The following is a 22,378-nucleotide window of genomic DNA, read 5'->3' as shown; positions in this document are numbered from 1 at the left end:
CCCTATGGAGTTGACCAAATTCTGTCATGAGTTTTTAAAACTTCAATAGTCAACAGTGGGAAAACTTCTGATTGTTTCCTACTTCCTATGCTGGCATCGAACTTATGTCCTGTGTCTGACAGCAGCTGATCCCAAGAGTTTGGCACCAAGTGTTGTGTTTGTGGGTTGTGTCTAGGGGTTTGTGGTGATGTTGGGAGAGCAGACAGGACTGCGGGTGTTGTGGTTAGGTAAGGTCTGCTCGCTTTTTTTTACATGGTTATAGGCCTAAGGCTTTCATACCAATACTTTTGGTGGCTCATCAGGGACTGCAATGTCAGTATAGATGTGTGTCCAGCTTTAGGAAAGGATGTGGCATCCTCATCTGTAGTCAAAGCCTTCAAAACAGCATCAACACCAGGGTTAGTGACCCTTACCTGCTCAAGGCCACCTCAGATTCTCAGTAATGATCAGCTACTAGAATTTCTGCATTGTTATGTTTGAGGCTAAGAGAGGATGCTTACGGTCTTCTGCTCCCAGATGGTGCTACCTGTGCTTGCCTCTTTTGCTGCAATGGGAACACTTATGGCATCCAGAATTGCCCTCATACCCAGATTAAGGACTTGAGCTAGCTTTTTGGTGTCTTCCCAAGCACTGGATTCATATTCCGAAACTGGACAGACTGCTCCTGTGTATGCATGCAGGATCCATGCATTTTCTTCAGTAAATGCCAGAAAGCTTTTTCATGATGGCCAGATTTTATTTTATTCCTTTCTTCTCTTTAGCTTCAGTCCATTGTCTTCATGAGTCAGGTGTCTAACGACACCAAAAAATTTTTCCACCTGAGGCAGGGGTTGGCAAGCTTAGTCTTGACCCTCTCTTTTGAGGAAGAGGAGACAAAATCATGACTTCTCACTCAATCGGATGCCAGTCCTTCATCCACTGGAGGCCTCAGCCTTTCATAACAGAAATTATTTCTGCATTGCTTTCATAGAAAATTGTACTCGTTGCAAAAATGGTCAAAGGATTTAATTTTTATGTGAACAATCCATAATGATGGGTAACTTTGTGCTTTAATTTCCAATCTTCCACACATCCTTACCTCCGTGGGATTGAACATATAAAAGCTTCTATAATTAATTCTTATCACAAATCTCTTTATTTCATAGTAACCAAATAACGTGCAGAAAACTCAAAGACATACAAAATTCTGTAGAACATTCTAAGCACCAAAAATTAACAATTTTAAGGGATAATGTCTTTTTGTTAACGTTTAAATTCCTTGAAAATGATGATTTGAGAAAAAAATTGTAGGTTAGTGAAAAGGAAAGTTGATATGGAAGCACATATGTAGAAGACACACTAGTGGAAATATGGCACCAGGATCAAGTCGCTTAAGTGACATGCAGGCAACAAAAGAGCACCCGAAAATAAAAGCCCAAACAAAAACACATTACCTGGCAATCATGAAAATTCGTGAAATTACATTCCCCAAAATTAGATAAATTTTATCAGAACTTGTCATAGAAATCGTCCTGCCCTTGACAAGCAAGGGTAAGCAACTGAACCAATGAAAGCAATGCAAAAGAGGACACGTGGCTCCACAACAAAACAACTTGTACAATATCCCTGTGAACAGAAGTGACTCCCGTCTACCATCTTGTCACTACCCATGTTTCTTTGCTTTGTACTTGTGACTAAAGACATGGAGCGATCCAGCCACCACACCAGATAATAGCAAAGAACTGCATGAGGGAGAGATTTCACATTTCCAGCCTTATAACCTCTGTGTACATTTTATGTGAGCAGATAAAAGGGTTTTCATACACTGAGGGAAAACATGGAATCTGGCAATTTTGGATACTATAATTCTTTCATTAAATTCTATCCCGAAATCCAAAAAAGCTGATGGCCAAAGGAATTACAAAAATTTGTCTATATAGATATGAACTTTCCAGTTATTCAAATGCCTTGCTTTACATTGGTGACAAGAACATACGTGCAAGCATACACAAGAACTGCTAATGGTATGATACTGAACAACATATATTGTGCATTACAAATAATTTGTAATCACGTCACACTTTGGTCTTCAAGTTTATCATCGTCACATATTATTTCAAACAGAAACTGACAACATCTGTGGAGATTTCTGTTTTCCATCAGGTTGCTTTTTGCCTTGTGTTGTAAAAACGTAGAACAATATTCTTGGCTGTGTGGCCAACATTTTTTCCTGTATTATCATACATAGCTATGATCTTGTATTACTGACAGATTACATGACTGATACAGGTAAACAAGTAGAGCAGCATGCACCGGCAGGAACAAAACATTCAGCTATCTACAATGTAAAAACCACCTCCATCTGGACCTCTGGTGTGTCTTCAGAAAAACTTATCCCTTTCTCACTTTTACTCACCTGCATCTGACAAACCTCCATCATAGGACCTCGATTCTCTCCTGTCTGCAGTAACTAACATGCATTCCTACACAAAGCCGCCCAGTCTTCTATAAAAACTCGGGTATTTTAGGTTCTGACACTGTCATCTCTTGTGTGTCTCTTTGCTGCCTTCCTTTGAGACACTACTTGTCTTTTCATATCTGATATTTGTTCATTCGTGACAGCTTCATTGGTATTAAATTCATCTCTTTCTACTGAGAAAGCAGCTATAGACAAAGACTCAGTATGCAAGTGGCTTTTGATTACCCCACTCGGGTAACACTACTACAAGATGTGGACTCTGTAAGCATATGTGCACATGCATAAAACATTCCTCAAGACTAGAAGGAAGTCTCTAAGACTGTATGTATACATCAAGCATCGTTTGACCAACCGTGACTACATTTCAACTACATGCTGCCTCTGGGCTGAACTTGGAAAATAATACTGCACATGAAAGAGTTATCTGGAATGACAGGGGACAGCAGTCAAACTTAACAAAATAGCTACAGTTGAGAAAGGCTGGATACATTACTTCTGCACTTGCACATACCATTAAACATGGCAAGCCTTGTAGGAGATTCTCAATATATGCCATACAAAATATCAGCCAATGTGTGAACACTTGCAGGTGACAACAGCTCAGCATCATAGTCAACACTATAATGAACACCGTGTGTGATGGGACAGTCATGTGTCAGGTAACATTGCCAACATGTCAAAGCAAATGACAGCTTTTCTGTCATGGTTAACAGCCATTATTCAATTACAAACGAAACCAAAAAAATTTTTCTTAAAATGAGAGACTCAAAATGTAAATATTAAATTTATGAAAAAACAAAATATATAAACAATGTTTTAGACTGAAACAGGGTTGATAGCAAAATGAAGACAATTTCTAAATACTCCACATAAAAATGTAAGATGTATCCTTTCTTATCACTTATTTACATGGTGTATTGTGGAGTAATTCTGGTAAAAAAAAAATTAAACTGGCAAAGACTGTTCACAAATCCACATAGTTTCAAACTCCAAACAATATAATTATATGCAAAGTGTGTATATAGTTTGGGCTTAAGATATTCTTATGGCCCACTAAATAGTCTGGCTTTTATTCTGCAAAATATTTTCTCTCGCCCCTACCCCACATGCACAGTACAGTCAGGATAGCAAGCGGTGTCTAGCAGTACAACCCTCTATGCTATACTGGACCAAAGCAGATGTCAACTCGATCACTAAGAAGCAAACACAATCTGTGTTTTCCTGATGTGTACAAATATACACTTTGTCCAAGAGGGATATTTGAACCATAACTGTTGGCACAACTATCTATACATAACCTGCAAGGTAAGCCACACACACACACACATAGGTGCACACCCAGGCCCCCCCACCCTACAGGCTTCTGTTTATGTACACCATCCTGGTTTCAGTATTTGTGTTCTGTACAGCGGAGCTGCAGTGAAGTTCCGTATCTGCATACATTCACATTCATTTGCTCTTTCTTCCCCCATTACCTTCACACAATATCACTGAATTCTTTGTACTGCCATCTGCATCTTATGAGCCTTATATACAATATGTACACTTTACACAATGCCAGCGTACTGTGTATCTGCCATCTCTGTTAGTCGTGGGCCTTTGTGTCAGCCTCTTGTCGGAGAGATCAGGAAATATACAACTTGAGCTTCTTGAGTGGTTCCCGTGCAAGCCAAGCTATGCAACATCTGCTGAAATGATGAAGGTCAGACATGGGGATCACTGCTTGCAATACGATGCCTGCTTAAACTCTGGTTCAGCCTGCCTGTGGGCAAAGTACAGTGAAATTTTGGTCTTCATCTGACCCACAGAAGTAATGAGAAATGTAATAGCCATTTGAGCACCCACTGTGGGCAGGAACCAATAAATACACATGTTCTTTCTGGCAAGACCTGAAATATGCAAACCGCACATGAAAGAGAAATGTGGACAGACAAAATAAGGATGAATTGATCTACTAAACTGATCTACATCCTCTTAAAGCCTGTGAATGTGCTATTTGTTCATGAACTGTCCAATCTAAGTTGACATACTGAGCCTGTTAACATACACTGTACAATATATATTCTTCTTTGTTCGAAGAATATATGATCTATAAGGATAAGGATTGGAAAAGAAAAAGATTAAATAAAAAACTATGATGATGTTGCATGAACACATACACCAAGCAGCACATTGGAATTTACCTAACTGATGATAACATAATCTTAATGATCTTAGTGATGTTTTGCCTTCATATGTGTAACTGCAATAATCACAAAGGACAGTGAGCTACAACATATTTACAGTTGCCAGAAGCAGACAACTGGTCAAATGCAAGATAAAACTGGAATGGACTAACTCTGCAACAGTTTCAGGCTGAGGTTCAGAGGTATACATCAATAAATAGTCCATGTATTTCATGCATGACCTCACTAATTTTGATGAAATTGATATAGGTTGGGAAATACACAGAAATTAAAAACGATTTTCTTAAATCCAAATTATATCCTGCTTCTAAAAATTCATTTTCAACATCCAAAATACAAATAAAAAATGGCAACCAATGCCACATGACTGCTTGATGTAGATTTACACTGTAAACAGCGGAATTCATATTTCGCTGCTAAAAACAGCCCTTTTCAACAAACTGCTAAAAAATATTTTCATTCAAATAAGTATTTTCTTGCAAGAAAATAATACACACATGCAAAATCATAATAAAATAGTATTATTTGGATAAACGTCTCAAGCAGCTTCAGGCACAGACACCGAAGCCACCAACAATGCTGAACATCTGGAACAGTTTTAAGCAGTTTCTTCGAGATCAATAATATAGTATATTTCAAATCAAACAGGTGATGTTAAAGCTTGTTAAAGGCTAAATGAAAGAATTACAGTGGAATAGCTGAAAAATGTAAATTCAGTCATCTCTGACACCCAACTTAATTTTCCTTTGATTCTTTGTCTAGCAAAGTCTAGCAAAGTTTATCCCTAATTTCTGAAGACTACTTAAATTTCCCACTCGTCACCCTGGTGTTAGAAATGATTGTGTGTAATTTACATAGAACAGATGGTACTCATATAGGAACGTGTGCTCAGTGTTTGATAAAAAACTAAATTTATGATCCATGAAGGAACAGAAAATGGCAAATGATGAGCATGAGGTAAGAAAAACAAAAAATAAGCTAACAAAATAGTCAACATAAATGTCAACAGAACTAATCAAGATTAATTACACTAAAAATGAGATATAAAAAGAAGGGTAGAGAGAGAGAACAGGTTAGTAGTGGACTGTGTTCAGAGTAGTGCTCCTGGAAATAACATTTAAAGAACAGCTAGAATTCTTGGTAAAATGTTACTTTCATAGATGCACAAATTTAAATCAAAAAAGAAATGTTATCCCCTAAAGTACAACTTTTCTGGCTGTTAAACCAATAATTGGTGAATTACAACTATCCAACACATCTTTTCAGAACGACTTCACTGTGGCCCTGTCCTGACCCTGATCATGCATGATGTGTGTCTGCATTTACTTTGTGTATGAAGCGTCTATAGTAGGCACAAGCATGTCTGTTATATGCTAATATGGGTGCATGGTTCTTCATGATCTAGTCTATACATGATTTATGTAAAGCACTCTGAGATAAAAAGTTTTGGAAAGGTGCTATATAAATGCTCTTTATTATTATATCCTATCGTTGTTACAAGAGACTAAGCTATATCAAAGAAGGACTTCGGAAATAAAAAAAATGTGTTGTTAATAACAGTGCATCATTAGATAAAGGAATACTAAGACTATTCCAAATGGTTAACATTTTTATAGCTATGAATATATAATGGCAAAGTATATTTACTCTCAAAATATAAATACATGTAAGGAGAGCATCTTATGTGACATGTATATGAAATATCTGGTTGCAAATTATGCATTCTGCATATGTAATCAATGCATGTTGGAAAATCCCTTTTGAGTGCAGTAAAGTTGAGCTACATTATGATGCTGCTGCCCACAATGACTGTTGTTTGTGACGTGTATAACATTCCATCAATCTTCGTCCTCCAGAATTTAATCACTAGTAGGTTTGGTAACAAAATACAAATTCTTTAGCCTTAAAAATCACAAAGTTAGATTTATAAAAATATATTAGAAACAAAATAAATAATGATAATTTTATTTTTTTATTTTAGAAACTTTTAGAAACCAAAGCATCTAAATTAGCGGATGATGAAAAAAAATTGAACGACTGAGTGAATGGTTAAGTCTTTTGTGAGTCAGTCAATGCTACAAGAGAAGTTATATCTTATTAAATGCTGCAAGAGGTTATATCTAAATAAATGCTGGAAGAATGTGTTTCAGACTTTTTTTGGAAAAGCATATCACAAGTCATGAAACAATCATCTTTTACATTGTCTTTACGTGTAATTTGCTATGTATAATAATATTTACCATTGGCAGGCTCAAGGTGGCTACACACAATGATGCAGCAGAGGCATATGATTCTCCTACATCTCTGCAAACCAGCACTCAGCATGGATTTGCATCTCTTCTGTGATCTTATTGTCAATGTTTGATCTACCACTTGGATCAGGGGAAGATTATTCAGGTCAATAATTGACATGGCATCAATGTAACAAAAAATATGTGATGCACCTGTGATCAAGTATGCTTGCTGGCTCCATGTGGATGCTTGAGCTATCCCTTCATTACTTGTCTTCTAAAAGTCAGAACTATCGTCCCTTGAAATTTTCCCTTTCACTGTCATAAGGTGTCGTATTTGAGAAATGGTGTGTATCTGCATTGTCATAAAATAGATGCAACCCCAACCCTGCTCCCTCCAACTCACACACAATGAGAACAGATGCTAAAGGTTTGGGCTGCACTAGACTCTCAGACATCCTATGGTAACAGGATGAGATAGGCTACCTCCACACACCTGTTCCCACTCACTTGTTTAAAGTGTTGACTGATTAGTAGTAGGTGGGGAGATGAAATAGGTCAGGAAGCAAACAGGGTGAGGGATTGGTGTTTACCCCGAGCCAGCGACTAATATCCCTGTTAGCCCTGTAAACAGATGCCACGTGCAGAGAAAGAACAGCGTGCCCGAGACCAGAGCTGAACCCAGGACAGCAATCTTCACTGTGTTGGTGACAAACACTAACTTTTGCGCCACTGGACCACCCAGGAAGCAAACAAAAAGCACACCCCATCCAAAAGGTTAATCATGTACCTGCTACCTGGGTAGGAAAGTTTCAAGTAAAATTCATAAATCTTCGAACTTTTCAAACACTCTGGTGCAAAATACTGACGGCAAGTGACTGAGTTTAGGGCAGTATGCTACAACTAGTCGTCTAAGTAATGCACAAAATATGCATTAGTTGGGAAATAAGGTTATGCTATCCAGCAGCTTTTATTAGCACTTGTGACATCTGACATTTCCTGTTCTTTGGTCAACCATGCAAAAGGGTAAAGTTTGATAAGAAGTGGCACACCCCTATACTTCTGTCATGACAGCTTCTGTACAGGTAAGCTGCAACTGACAATTTCTTGAAAAACGTTCTTTTTTTTTTCAATTTTTGATTCTCAATGGTTAAATATTTCTACAAATGGAGTGTTTAGAGCGTGATATTGCATGAGGCATGGTCTTTAGGGAGAAAGGCAAGTGAACAAGCAAGTTGGGCTTAAATAAGTTTCTAAACTTTTTCTGCTTCTAATTTTTAAAATAACCAATTACTGTCATTTCTAAAACTAGGATCTGCAAAAATTACTGTTTGTCATGCTTGAAACTGTTACTGGTGTCGTGATAGAACTCTGTGTTGCAGCTTTTCTAGACAGAAACTCTGTTACTGTTTGCAATGCCAAAATTATCCAGTTTGCTCAATTTTTTTTCCTCACCATGTTCTGTTTGAAAGGCTATGGCACAATCTCCAAATCTAAAATGCCAGCATTCTTACAAACACACTTAGGAGACTGACAGCGAACATTTGTGTTGAAAAGATGTCAGCTGACAACAGAAAAAGGCAGCATTCATCAAGTGGACCGGAGCTGTTTGGATATGACTGTAAATGAACAGCTCTTTAGAAACCCAAAACTGTGAGTGCAAATGATTCAGCACATGGTCATCTATCATCTCAGCCCAACTTCCTAGTTGAATGGAGTGTGCCTTTAAGTGGCTGTACATATGTACCCTTAAGTACAAATAACTCCTTTCAAAAGGTTCTCTCTCCACTTGATCAGTTTGACTTATCATGTAAATCTTTGGGATGCAGTTTTGGGCTACATCATGTATTAAAATCTCCTCACCTCTTAGCTGAAATAAATACATGGCTTTTTTCTGAGGGATGTAAAATAAAAATATCAAAAACAGGACAGCCTAGCAAAACTGATCTGTTGTTATCCAAACATCCCTATTGGCTATTGATGAAACAAAAGTTAAGTTTTTTCAGCACAGGAACATATATTTATTATATTTTTTAAGTGGTGCTTCCTGATGGAATAATCAGGCAACCAAACACAAAAGCTGTGCATATTTAAGGAGTTTTATAGTGTCTCAACTGTCTCAAATTCTTCATGATGCTAAGAAAAATACAGGAAAATATCATAGTCACACAAAAGTGACAATCCTGCTGGTCATACCTCACACAAATGAGAGACAAACCAGTTGAAATGTCTCAGACACACAATTAAGGAAAGATGAGACAATCAGAACCAGAGATGGAATGCAGCAATCTGCATTGGTGACAAGGTCAGGGGCTCTTTCGGACTCAAAGATCGTTTATGATGTAAATGGGTAAGGCTGGTCTCCCTGATGCCTTGCTGACTCAAGCCCAGTTCTGAGAAGAAGGCGTCAAATGTGACTGGCTGGCCTGAGACGGAGCACTGGAGGTCATGGCCAGGAAAATCACAGTCATAAGCTCTGCGATGCAGGATGAAACTTGTTCCATTATACAGTAGATTTCCAGTAGCCAGACTTCGCATGCTTAGCAAAGACACATCACATGGCAAGGCTACTTTGGTTGGAATCACACTTGCAAAGAAAATGTCTGCCTCAATGAGGCTGTAGAAAACCTGTGGAGGCTGCTGCAATCTATCACTAAGTGAAACACTATTAAGTGACAGAAATGCATAGTGGGCTTGGGACAAGGAAGACCTCTGTGTTCGTGTCTCGACTAGAAGAATGAACTCACTTGTCACCTTTTTGTTGTCTTCAACGCCCTGTCCAAGTCCCCGGTTGTCATCATTTAACAACTGTCTATCCAACATTACTTCCAGCCACCCAGGTTCCAGTCCTGCCACACCATGGGGTTGGCCTGCCATCAAAGTCACCCTGTGAACACCATCATCAAGAAAAGCCCCTGTTGTCATGGGGTAGTAGTTGGCTTCAATTCGATTGTTGGAATTAGTCCTTCTGCGCATGAACTGAAAGCCATTTTGATCAGAAAAATATTCAGGATGTTTCAAACGAAGGTCTGTTTTAAGTCTCATAATAATCTCCGATTTTTGAGGGTCTGGATGCTAAGGTCATTACGAATGTGCACAGCAGAGGCCAAAAGAGTTGGGTGGGAGTAGAGAGTGAATGTCTGATGAATATATGGCTCGTAAACTACAGTCAGTTGAGTCACTAGTGGGCCTTCTACCACCCGAATTAATGGAATGTTGCTTATCATTGGTGAGGCACCGGAGCTGGGAAAAAACAGATAGGCCCCACTGCCCTGAGAAGTGTAGACACCAAGTTCCATGTTTAGCTTGGTTATGTTGCCTGTGCTTTTATCCAGCAGGTCGAGCAGCATACCAGTATCTGGGGCAACGCGCAGTTGCAGCTGGTTGTTCTCAATCACAATGGCTTGTGTAACATCTTTTTGTGGTTTGTTCCGGAAAAAAAGAGTCCCAGAGGGAACCACCAGCGTCTCCTCATTGAACACCCAGATTTTTGCTGGATTTGATGTTTTGGGCAGAACGTCCTCTTCAAACACCATGAAGGGTACAGTGGCCAAGGGAGGCAAATCTGCTATAAAAATGACCTCAAACACATCAGCACGAACTGTGGTGCTGTCTTCATCATCCCAGACAGGGTTAATTTGACAAGGAACAATTTCTCTCATCTGGTCTTTGATGATAAATTTTTCTTTGTTGACCAAGATGTGCACAGGTTGTTGTCGGTACTGTGGCAGTGGATTAAATACAAACAGATGTGAGCCCCCCTTACTTACAGGAATAACCATCTTTGTAGGTGGTTCATTATATCGTTGACGCACCGTTTCTGGGTGAAAGACGTATGGTTTTTCTACCTTCCCCTTTGTGATCAAAGCTTGAAGTGCCATCTTCATAACAGACTGTGAGGAGTTGTAGGCATTCAGTAACTGCTCCTCAAAGTCGACCACCACAAAGTCTTTGGATGTGCCTGTGATGGCATCATGGTGCAGAAACTGAGCTTGCGCACGGTGTGCTGTCTGCATGAGAGATGAAAAGTGGAAAAATTTCTCTTGCATTTCCAATTCCCAGCGTTTGTAGAGAGCGAGTGTGAATGTAAGAGCCATGTCAGCTGCTTGTATCATCCCCTGCACCTGAGGACATTATAAATAAAGATATAAACAAGGAAACGAATGACATGATTATTCTAGTTGTATATTCGCTAAGTAATAATGCTCACAAGGAATTTGTTGTTCTTGTGTGTATGAGAGAGACAGTGCACGCACATATGCATCAATCACTATTCTTCTGCTTTGCCTGGCTCTATGTTCCTCAACACAGTATGATACTTACACATATACCCCACATACACACACATAAATTTATGGGTATGAAAGTACAGTAAAACCTCATTAATATTTTTTCATATTGTAGCCTCTTACTAGACATGACACAAAATATTTTATCAACATATTTTGCTATAATGAGTTATTTCTATTATGACTACCTCCCAAACATGAATTAGGATCAACAGTTTATACTCTAGTATACATTTTGTGTGTTGAAAAGAAATTAAGCACCTTTTAAAATAAACTACACTGGCCAGGCATCTGCTCTAAATTAAATAAAATAAATTAAGAACATTTTGAAAAAGACTGCTTGTTTATTGTTGTCATTTACCAGCACTCATCTGTTGACTGAACTTCTTTACAACCTTTTCCAGAAGTCACATCTTTATAAAAATAAGATTCTTGTGACCGACTGTTTGTGATCTATTGCAACTTTTTGTAAAATGCATGTGTGTGCATATAGTGCTTTTTAAAACAGCATGCCACAGTATTCGTGTATTGATCAGCTGCTCAGATCTGGAGTTAGTTCCCCTACAAATCTTCAACCATGTGCAACAATGGAGGAATCAGTAAGCATTCAAGTATAGACAAATAAAATACACACACATACAGTTAGACCATTTCTGTCATCAGCTGTTTTAGTTTTTAAAAAGTACCCTAAAAATAATGTTAACCCCCTTTTTTTGATTGACTTAGCTGGACTTAACTGAAATGAATGCAGGTATTGCCACAAGACATATATGATGTCTGCAGCCTGTATTCCTACCTCTCTCTGGAAACGTTTGTCAAAGGGCCGAGTAGAATAGTAGCCAGTCCAGTACTCCAGGTTGCGGTCAGAGTACGGAAAGAAGTCGCCAGACAGAACAGGAAAGTCAGTGTCTTTCCCAGAATACTTCTTCTCTAGCTGCTCCTGTCGAGTGAGTTTAAAATAATCCTTAAGTGTGCCAAAGCGAATGTTCACTTTCCAGTCCTTGCGGCCATTCATGTACTTCATTAGCCTGCTATAGTTTCCATACTGCTGTTCCCACTCTAGCTCATGGTCAAACCGGAAGTCATCCCCTACTGGAACCAAGATGGTGTTGTACTTGTAAATACGTGACTTTTGTCGAAACTGTTGGTACATATACTCCGCAAACTTTTCCACATTTTCCTCTGTGATGGCATGGGCACGACTGTCAGAGATGTCTCCAGGTATGGATCGAAAGTCAAACAAGAGACAAATGAAGCGATTGGGGCCACAGGAGAACTTGATACTGTAAAGCATGTAGGGCATAATGTGACAAAGGATGGAAGTGTCTCCACTTTTGTCCCAGAACTGACGCCACCAGAACTCCAGGCTTTTCTGAGAGATGAGTGAAGCCTTGACAGACTGGTGCACTCGCTGAATCACCATATTCTCCATGCCAGCCAGTTTCCATAAGTATGGTGCTGTACCAGAGTATCCAAAGGGATCGATGGACCAGCTGTTAAGTGGCTTGATGCGGAGGTTCTCCCAAAGCCACTGATGCCCCTCGATAAGCTGATCAATCACAGACACATAATGTGTGGATGCTTCATCTGGCATGACCCAACCACCCAGTGCAATCTCCAGCTGTCCTCTGCGTACCAGTCGCCTGACGTGAACCTTCACACAAAAGAAATAAGCTGTTGTTAATAAATATGCAAAAGAAGCTACTTCACAAAAAACAAAAAAAAACCAAACAAACAAATTACTTATAAAAATATTAAAAAAATTAAACAAAAATTATTTCATCACCTTAACAGCATCTTCCAGTTCATTCCACCACATGGCAAAGTAAATGGTCTCAGCCCACACAAAGCTCATGTCTGGATGCTCCGTCAGTTTGTTGACCATGTTGGTGAGGATGTGTTTGGTTTTATCAGTGTAGTACTCATTGGTCGTCTTGAGCCAGCCAGGGTCAACATGAGAATGAGGCATGATGATGACTTGCAGATCCTCAAGGTCATCTAACTCCTCCTTCCTAACAAACAGATTACAGCTTGAATGGAGAGCAATCATGGCTATAATCAGTCACATGCATTACATAAAAACATGCATCAAATCACACAAAAGTGTGTAAGATCATGTTAATGAATAAGACAGGTGTTACTTTAATGTGCTATTAATAGGCCATGTCTCAGTGTGATACGCATGCACGACTGACTGCCTTAGAGGCTGCATCACATAATCTGGTATCTGTGTATTTGGCATCTTCTTTAGGTAGCCTGCTGATCTGCACACTCTAGATTCTTTGTGTAGTTTGCACGTTTGAATATACATATAAAGTTCTACTTATTTCAAGAAGTCTGAAACAAGTGAGTATAGGGCGCTACCTACTTTGGGTAGTCTGTGAGGTGAGTATAGGGTGCTACCTACTTTGGGTAGTCTGGTGGTGGTGAAGCCAGCTCGTACATTCCATCTGTTTGCAAATTGAAACTGGTCTCTTGGAACACATCCAGGGTGGAGATGTTTCCATGCCTGTGGGCCTGATGATGTGGCTTCATGCTACAAACTTCTGGGTCCAGCTCCATGGAGAAGCTCTTAAACAAATTCTTGAGATAAGATGAACTAAGATGTGATTCCAGAGCTCTGCGACGGTCATGGCTAGCTTCAAGACTGCTATCTAAAAGCATGTAGTAGTACAAGGTACCAATCATGAAGATGGCAGAGCCCAGAATCAGAAACCGGTACCAGAACTTCATCCTGGTGCAAAGGATAAACTTGTGCAGCACAGATTGGCGCATGAGTAGTGTTCAACGATGAGGGAGACAACACAAGCTGGGGAGGTGCTGAAGGCTACAGGGTGGGGCCAAATGACACTGTGAGAGATGACATGGGCAAGGACTGTGACATCAGGCATGAGGCTGCCTCCTGTAAGCCTCATGCTCCCAGAAAGCTGAATTCAACATTTGTCCTGGCCCTGTGAACAAGTCAAAATCTTCTGTCAATAAAAAGAAACAAACACCTTATCTATACACATCTCTTGTTGATAAACATTATGCCTGAGCCAACAACACACATTTCTCAAGCTCCATGAATGCCATGGCAATGTTAGAAATGTGTTTTAAAGCCCAGACTTCTTTCAACAGAAGTGTTATTGAGTTAACATCTCCCCAGTGGTCAAGCTTTGTTTATGTGGCTTCAAGCTTTACAGGTAAACAACAACAAATCATAGCCTCTTCTGAAGTGCTTTGTTTTGTATACCAAGTCTGAGATAAAAGCTTTATTGTAGCAAAAAATCTTGAAGTTTTGCATTTTGCAGGTCTGCCTACATTCATATTTCTTAGAGACATTTATCTCAGTCTAACTACTAATCCAGTGCCATTTTATTCCTCCTTTCCTCTCACATTCATTCCATGCTGAACAACAAACCAAAGGCCAGACAACAGGTGAAAGACAGGTTGAAGCAAAAACAGCAGTTACAACATGTTGGTCACACTGTTAACAACCACCACAGCAAGACAGCTACACATCACAAAATATTTGTCTTGTCAGTCATGTTAATTAATTACAAAATAGTCTTTCAAATTCATTCCAGTTAAAAGTGCACAAAGAAACAATAACAAAACAAAATAATATTTTTTGAAAATCCTCTCTAAATTGAGATTTTCTTTATTCCTGCAAAGATACAGCATAAGAATTAATATATGCAGGTCCGTGATCCAAACACAAAACACCAGCAAAGCCTCCGCAGCAGATTCAAGCAAGTTTGATTAGAAAGATTATAAAAAAAACTGGACACAAAATACAAACACTTATAAAGCTGGAAAATACTCCAAAATATTGCGCTGACTTCACATAAACAGAAGGGCATTATGCAGGTAATGTTTACTCATTTGATGGATGATATCAAAGAGGTCAGACCTGTTTTACCGATAGAAATCTAATTACTCTTGTGAAGTATTTCTCAATACAATATTGCAATGCTGCGTTCACTTACTGCCACACAACCTACAACTGCAGGTAGGATCATGTGTAAGTCTCATGGGATTCTCCTCTGGTTTTTGTACTTTTTTTTTTCTATTGTTGGGAGTGGCTCAATCCCCTGAACTGGTAATGCTGGCAGCTGACCAGACATTTGTCCTTTATGGTGAAGAAATAAATGGACTGGCATTCATGAGGCAGTCGTGCAGCGTGACTGCTTGATGCTGCTAGTGTCCCCTGACAAATCAACATTGACAGTTATGTGAGCAGTCGGCCTCAAGGTCCTCAACAGTTTAACTTCATTACTGAAAGGCAGCTGCCCTAAAGTATATTCCTTCAAAGCAATTTCCAGCAGCAGAAACGAAGCAAAACATGAAATTATCAACTGGCTCATTTTGTTAATCATGCTATTCTGTTCTGAACGGGAAGGCCAAAAGATAAATGAACAAAAATGATAACTAGTTACAATGAATGGATTACTGGATTCCTACAGTGCTTGTGTTGAGCTGCCTAACACACCAAATCAAGCATTTTCCTTCAAATGATAAGTATTGCATTCCACTGAGATTCTTTAGTTTTGTGAAAATTTGCAACAACACGAAAACTTGTGGATGTTTGAGTGTGTGTGAGAAATGAGGCAAGAAAACTATCAGAAGTTAGTAGTCACTGCTAGTGACTTGCGCTCCCTACATGTCATTGGTGGTGCTAACTATAAATGAGCCCAGGCACGGGAGATAACTGAGATGTGTTGATGAAAGCAGCGTCACCCTCCCTCCCCCAACACCCCACCACCACCACTAACGGCGACAGCAGCTGGGGTGGGGGAGGGCCCTGGTACCGCTCTTCAAGTCCTGTTTATCGCAAGGTAAGTGCCGCCAGCCTTGGGCACGCTGCAGATAACCAGATAAGAGAGAGGAAAGCGATGTTCGGCGTCTAACCTCGCTATCTGTGACCTCTGACCCTCTGGCAGACGAAACTCCGCCCCTCTGCCGTCCAAGACCTGACCGACATGTCACTGCCAAGAGACGGTGAGAAGCCGCCCCACCCTCCCAGCTTCCCCCCTTACAGAGAGATGCTGAGAAGACTTGAGCTCATTGTACCATCGCTTGGCTACACACCATGAGAAAGCTTTCCTTCTCTCTGAAAGTTCCGGTCCCCGTCCTCGCCCACAGGGTAGTGAATGCTTCTTGCAGAAGACCAAAGCCACGCGACATCAGGGATCGACGAAGACGCGGCTGACATTCTCTCATTCCACACGCGCAGGCGCAGTCCGTCATCTCGTGACCATCATCACCAACACCTCTACATCTTGTGTCATCGTCTCCAGTGGCCGATCTCCTCACAAATCTCACCATCAGGTCCAGCCGTGACGGGGTCAGTGGGCATCAGTGGGTGTGGTGACCCCTGCACGCTGACCCCCGTGCTGGGGGGAGACAGGGTGCGAGGTGCCGAGTACAGGACTGAGGATGGGGTGGCATCTACAGCAGGTCACTTACCTGACGGGCACGTAGAGGGTCAGGGTCAATGACAGCTGACGACAGGCGATGGCAGGAGGATGTTAGCGACGACAACGAAATATGTCCACTCTGCCAACACGTAGTTAATCCATGTGCCGACAGGAGCGAGAGAGTCATTCTTGCGGCCACCGATCACATCCTGGCAGAACTATCGAAAACGGTGTGTCACGTGGTCTGATTACTGCACCCTGACTGGCTGATGTTTATCAAAGAGTAAGCTGCACTCACTGCTCGGGTGACCAGCACAACACAGCGACTACACACGTGGGTCACTGACTCAATGACTCGCTGTCAAGGTTCCAATGACTTGGTCAGTGACCAGATACCCGGGAGGAGACCGACACCTCTGTGGGGTACGAGCCGCATGCTGACTGCAAGCGAACTTTACAACTCCACCTCTCCAATGGACCCAGACGAAGGTACGGGGGCGAAGGTCAGGTCTTGGACAGCGGTCGGTGGTTCTAAGACCCGTTCCGTCTGCAACAACCACATGGCCTCCGCCAAGCCCCGAACATCTTATCTGAGGGTGAGCCGCAGGCGGTGCCGGCACCCAGCTACTGTATTCACAGAAAACAATTCTAGACCAGCGTCCCTGTCCATACTGCTCGACTGATCCCCGCCTGCAGTGGGTGTGGGGGCTGTAATCACACCCAGACACTGTACCCTGCCCCCCCCCCCATCAGCCTGCAGTCAGCGAGGGATGGAAGCAGCCAGAGGCAGGGCGTCGTTATCTCCCCTTGTATTACTTCAAAGATTACTTCAAGAAATACTTTTCACAATCCGGCGAACTCTCTGCTCACCCTTCCCTTATTCGTCTTCGTCCTCTACTTTCTTCCTGTCTGCTGTGGGGCCACCCGTTCGCTGTCGCTTGTGTTTATTTGTTGTAGGGGGGTAGTCTTCGTGCACAGCTCCCCTTCACACAGGCAAATGTATTCTATCATTTATATTGTTATTACAGGAGAAGAGTTGTCCGTTTTGTACATCTTGAGGTGTCGGGTAGCTTCTGTACATCACCAGCAGCCCTAGTCTCTGTGCATCCTGTTAACCTTCTGTACATCAATGGCTTTTAACTCTACTTTGCCTGTGTGACCGGCTGTGGACTCGATGAGATGCTGAAGGCCCAGTCTCCGGGCCAATATCGTGTTATCACCGTAGGACCAACACGTAGCGCCACCTGGGGGGAAACCGGCTGGACACACATCATCAGATGTGTTGGGTGTGTTAGGTGTGTCGTGCACGCCTCAAACTAACTGCAGCATTAGCCAAGCAATTAACGGCGTATGGGTGGGATGTGAACCCTCCGCGTTTGAACAGTTGACGTCACTGCCTTATCGCCAACCGTCGCGGCCGCCATGACAGATATTTGCCCCTCCCTGCACCGCCCCACGGACGGCTTTTACTGCTGGCAGCCACTGCCCATTGCTCGGCGGCTAAACTGCAAGTGCGGCTTTAAAAGAAACGAGCGCATCCTGTGGTCTTCAACTCAGCATCTCGTGGCTGCCTGCTGCCTGTACACCAGTCTCTGTGTCAACATTTTGTTGATGTTGATGGTAGAAACACTTGCTTAGCCTAAATACCTAGACATATTAACAGCTGTCCAGAGTTTAACATTATTCTCCTTTTGATATTTTGGTAGGGATGGAGGAACAGTACGCAGCACTGCGTGGGTAGGTGACTCCAATCAATCGACTAATGAAGATATTCTTTTAGACGGAGAACTGGAGGCCCGACTATGGAACATAAAGATGTCTCACTGTCTTGTCTTTCTCCTTCCTGTCTGCAGTCATTTCCTGAGTCTGAAGTCTTGTCTGTGATTGCCCATGAATGTATCAGTGATGCTTAATTTTGAGTTCTAAACATCCACGCCCAGAACACTCCTGACAGCTGTTTTGAAGAATTAAATCTTATCTGATGTCTTCAGCATCTGTGCCTCCCTTTATTTGGCCAGCAACAAGACATTCACAGAACTCACACATCTTAGATGCTAACTGTTTATAGGTGTTAATGTACACAGGCTTCTTGCATTTCCAACTGGCTGCTATCTCTGCCAGAAAAGGATCTTTGTATTTAACACATCTTTCACTTACTGGCCTGAATCCCACATCCAGTGTCCTTGCAAGAGCCAAGAAGTTGGGAGCATCATGAGGTATAATTAGGGTCCAATTAGAATTTCTCCTCATCAGTAACACAATCTATGTATCTTCTCCAACTACATACAATACACTCACAGATGTATAGCTATACAGAAACTAGAAAATATTTAGCTGTACTAAAGAAATATATTTTCTTCTTCATAGAAAGAATTATTTCAACTCTAAATTACATTTTCTCCCTTTAGTAATGACCTAAAGATTTTTTCACAATGTGAAGATGAGAGTTTTAGCCTTTGTACAAAAATTAAACTCAGGTTCCTCCATGACAAGGCCCCACTCAGTAGGTGGAAACAGTGCCTTAGACCCTGGATAGCCTGTCACTTGTCTTTGGAATAAATCCATAATGATTTTACCAGCGTTTCTGTTACTGTGCAGAGGTGGAGAAGTGACCATGATGCGGGTACTGACATGCAGCTCTCATGCTTGCAGGTCATTCCATGTCATTCAGATACCTTTCAGTAATTCCAAACGTTTGCGCCACACAACTAGAATGTCAAGTCTCAGTACTCAGTGAATGAGAACTTTCAAATGGTAAAGTGGTAAAGTGGGTAAGTAATGAACCATTCACATCCTAGTTGATTGGTCTGGTATCCAAGCATCCTTTTGATATAAACACTCCTGAACCTTTGCCCCTGTCTCTAGACGGCAATGTGGATTGTATTTTAGTCCTGGGCTGGTTTTACATCGCAATCCCAGTCTGTTAATAACATTGAGAATCCACTTGTGTGCTGTTAATTTTATTGATCAACACCTCACTGATGATAATGCTGGCTATTGCGGAGATAATTCCAGGTTTATTTCTCTGGCATTGTGGAGCTGCTGGTCACATGACAAATACCTTAAATGCGGCGGGAGCCAGGGGAGGCACTGGTGTCATAAGAAACCATCCTAATAGTTTCATGATCAAAGGATGGCAGCAGGTTATGGGCACGAACAGAAGTTACAAACAGCAGTAATGTTTAGAACAAGTGACAGGCTGCAGCTGATGGAATGAGTTTGTATGTTCTGTCTTTATGTTAATGTTTACTATATTGCTTAAACATTCTAACATAAATACACAAAATAAACAAAATCAAATACACAAAATAAACAAAATCATACTTGGTTCTAAACCTAATAAGAACTTGACAGACTTTCTATCGCTAGTTACAAGCAAAGGCCTTTCATTTGATGAGTCAAAACAGTTAAAAATAATCTTCATCGCACGTTTCATTGTTTGTTATCAGTTTTCTTGTTCAGCAGCCACATCCCATCTCTCACACACAAACACGCGAGCTTCACACGCTGCCTTCGCCATTGACAAAGGCGCAGTGGCACTCACTGACAGTTTCCTGGTTCAGTCCACGTGTGAAGTGTGACAGTCACGCTGTCAGCAGGTGAGTCTCGTCACGCCACTCACCTGTGAACATGTGCTGGACCACAAGTAGTCGCAATGTTGTGTTTAGGCAAGTCCAGCAACTTTGTGTGTAATATAACCTGTCACTTTTAAACTTTAGCTGCACGAAATGAAAGTGACCCACATTTCAGGAGACATTGCTTACCTGAGCTCTCTCTCTCTCTGCGCCTGAATCGTTCAGGTGTGGTTGACAGGTGTGACATTGACAAAATAACAATGTTTCCAAGAAATATCACTTTCTTCTCAATTAACCTACACTTTCACACTCATTTCTTGTGTCGTCGAACTTCGGTAGTTTCAAACTCAGCTTGAACCCGCAGTTGACCTTCAGTCACCTGCTCGATGCTACTCGGTGACCTTGACCGTGTGACACGCGCGACACGCCGGGAGCCCTGGTGGCTCAGCTGTTTGACAACAGGTGTGCGACCTACACAGTCGTGATGATGTCTTTCTACACCGCAGAGTCGGAAAACAACCTAGTGATGATGGCTTTCTCGTCTGAATAGTTTCTGGTTGTAAATGATAAAGGTGAACACATAAACAAGATTGAACGGAAAACAGAAAAACGTTTATATACCTGTCAGACAATAAAAGTAGCTTGTCTTGTAAGTGTACCTGACGACCCACATATTCCTTGTTTGTCAACAGGCACAGTTCTTGTGACATCTAGCTCATACTCACAAATAATAGCCGTCATGTGAAATTTGCTTGAAATTTCACACAACTGGGGTGCACCATACACAGGTCGAGTCGGTGTACAAATGCCGGAATTTTCACAATCACTTTCACCATCGGTGAACATGGTCTTCTTGCTGTCCAAGCACCTGTCAGTTGGTTCACACTGCTGCCACCAGCACTTGCAAGATGTCAGCGAAGAGAAGAAAGAGAAACAGAAGACGAAAAAGAAGAGAAAAAGTCACGTAACGGCTGATTGTCAAGGATGTGAATACCTGTTGGAGGACTGGGGATCGTCAGGGGGTGGATACAGGGTACCCGGGTCACTGACACTGTTCAGGTGTGAATGTGATGGTCAGTCACTGACATGTTCAGGTTTGAGCTTCTGTGAGGGAACAGAAGAGAGGAGAGGCCGACGTTCTGAGATAATGTGTGCTCAGGCGATGGTTCGTCTCCGGAATGGTTTTATATATTTTTTTTTTTTTCGTGTTTGGTGGGGTGGTGGAGCGGAGGAGAAGTACCCCGATTAGAGTAAAAAGGGAGATAAACGTTTGTCGACATGTGACTCGCAGTTCCCCCTTCTCTCCCTGTCTTTGCCTCTCGAAGAGTTCTTTCTCTAATGTGAATTGCGGAGTCGACCTGCGGCTAAATGTCTTGTGAGCAGCAATATTTCCCTTAAAAACATCTGGAGAACTAAAGTTAAAATAAAACATGTTGTGAGGCGTACACCAGCGAACATTGTTTACGACTGAATCATACACGAAATCATTTCTTGTGAGACTGAAGGCAGGACGGAGTGAGGATGTGAAGAAGCTCAACTGCCGCCACTGGCACTGACTGGCAGACATGAAGGACCTGATGGTCTCGTGCCATGGACTAGCTTTGTCACCTGCTGTGTCTGTCAAGTTGTCCCCCGACCCCTTATGGCGGTCCGGTTGGGAGGGTCGGCGCCTGTCCCCATTACAGGAAAGGTTGGCTGTCCTGGGTTCACCTCTCGTCTCGGGCAAGCTGTTCTTCTTCTTAAATGTGACTTCTGTTTCCAAGGCTGGCCTCCCTGCCGTGATGTAGTCTTAGCTGCTGACTCGGCGTAAAACAACAACAATCCTCCTTACCACCAACCAGCATGACGCCCTACTGGACACACCACTGTATTTATAAACCAGTTCGCAACTGTGCACCACGATAAGAACGAATTCAAACGATCCAATAATTCAAAATAATAATAAAGATGTGCACAGCCCATACTCATCCCCCTACGCAGCACGCTGTCAGCTTACAACAGGAATGAGACAAGGACAACACAGCATGCGAGGGACGGAAGAACAAACAACAGGACTGACGACGAATACAAGACAAACAAAACACATACAGACACCGAGTATCAAGGACTGAGGAACACGTGATCCTGGACAGGAGGACAAGCAGGGAGTGGCAAAGCGGACAAGGGGCGGGGTGGTGTGGGGCTGGAGGGTGAAAAGGACGGACATCATGTTAGGAGCTATGGTCAGTTGGAATGAC

At 41.8% G+C, this 22,378-nt stretch overlaps 1 protein-coding gene across 1 annotated transcript; it reads right to left on the bottom strand.

The window, feature by feature from the left end:
• Nucleotides 1-1,112: 1,112 nt before the first annotated feature.
• On the bottom strand, nt 1,113-20,537 carry LOC112570581 (alpha-mannosidase 2-like). Its single transcript, XM_025249094.1, is given in 6 exon segments — nt 1,113-9,923; nt 9,926-10,999; nt 11,961-12,818; nt 12,951-13,176; nt 13,572-14,115; nt 20,331-20,537. Coding segments are annotated over 5 exon segments (3,270 nt in total). The 5' UTR covers nt 13,898-14,115; nt 20,331-20,537; the 3' UTR covers nt 1,113-9,137.
• Nucleotides 20,538-22,378: the final 1,841 nt, after the last annotated feature.

The sequence above is a fragment of the Pomacea canaliculata genome, linkage group LG8 (assembly GCF_003073045.1).
Source record: "Pomacea canaliculata isolate SZHN2017 linkage group LG8, ASM307304v1, whole genome shotgun sequence".
NCBI lineage: Eukaryota > Metazoa > Mollusca > Gastropoda > Architaenioglossa > Ampullariidae > Pomacea > Pomacea canaliculata.
Note: the sequence above shows the minus strand (reverse complement) of the source record. Positions and strands in the feature narration are given on the sequence as shown.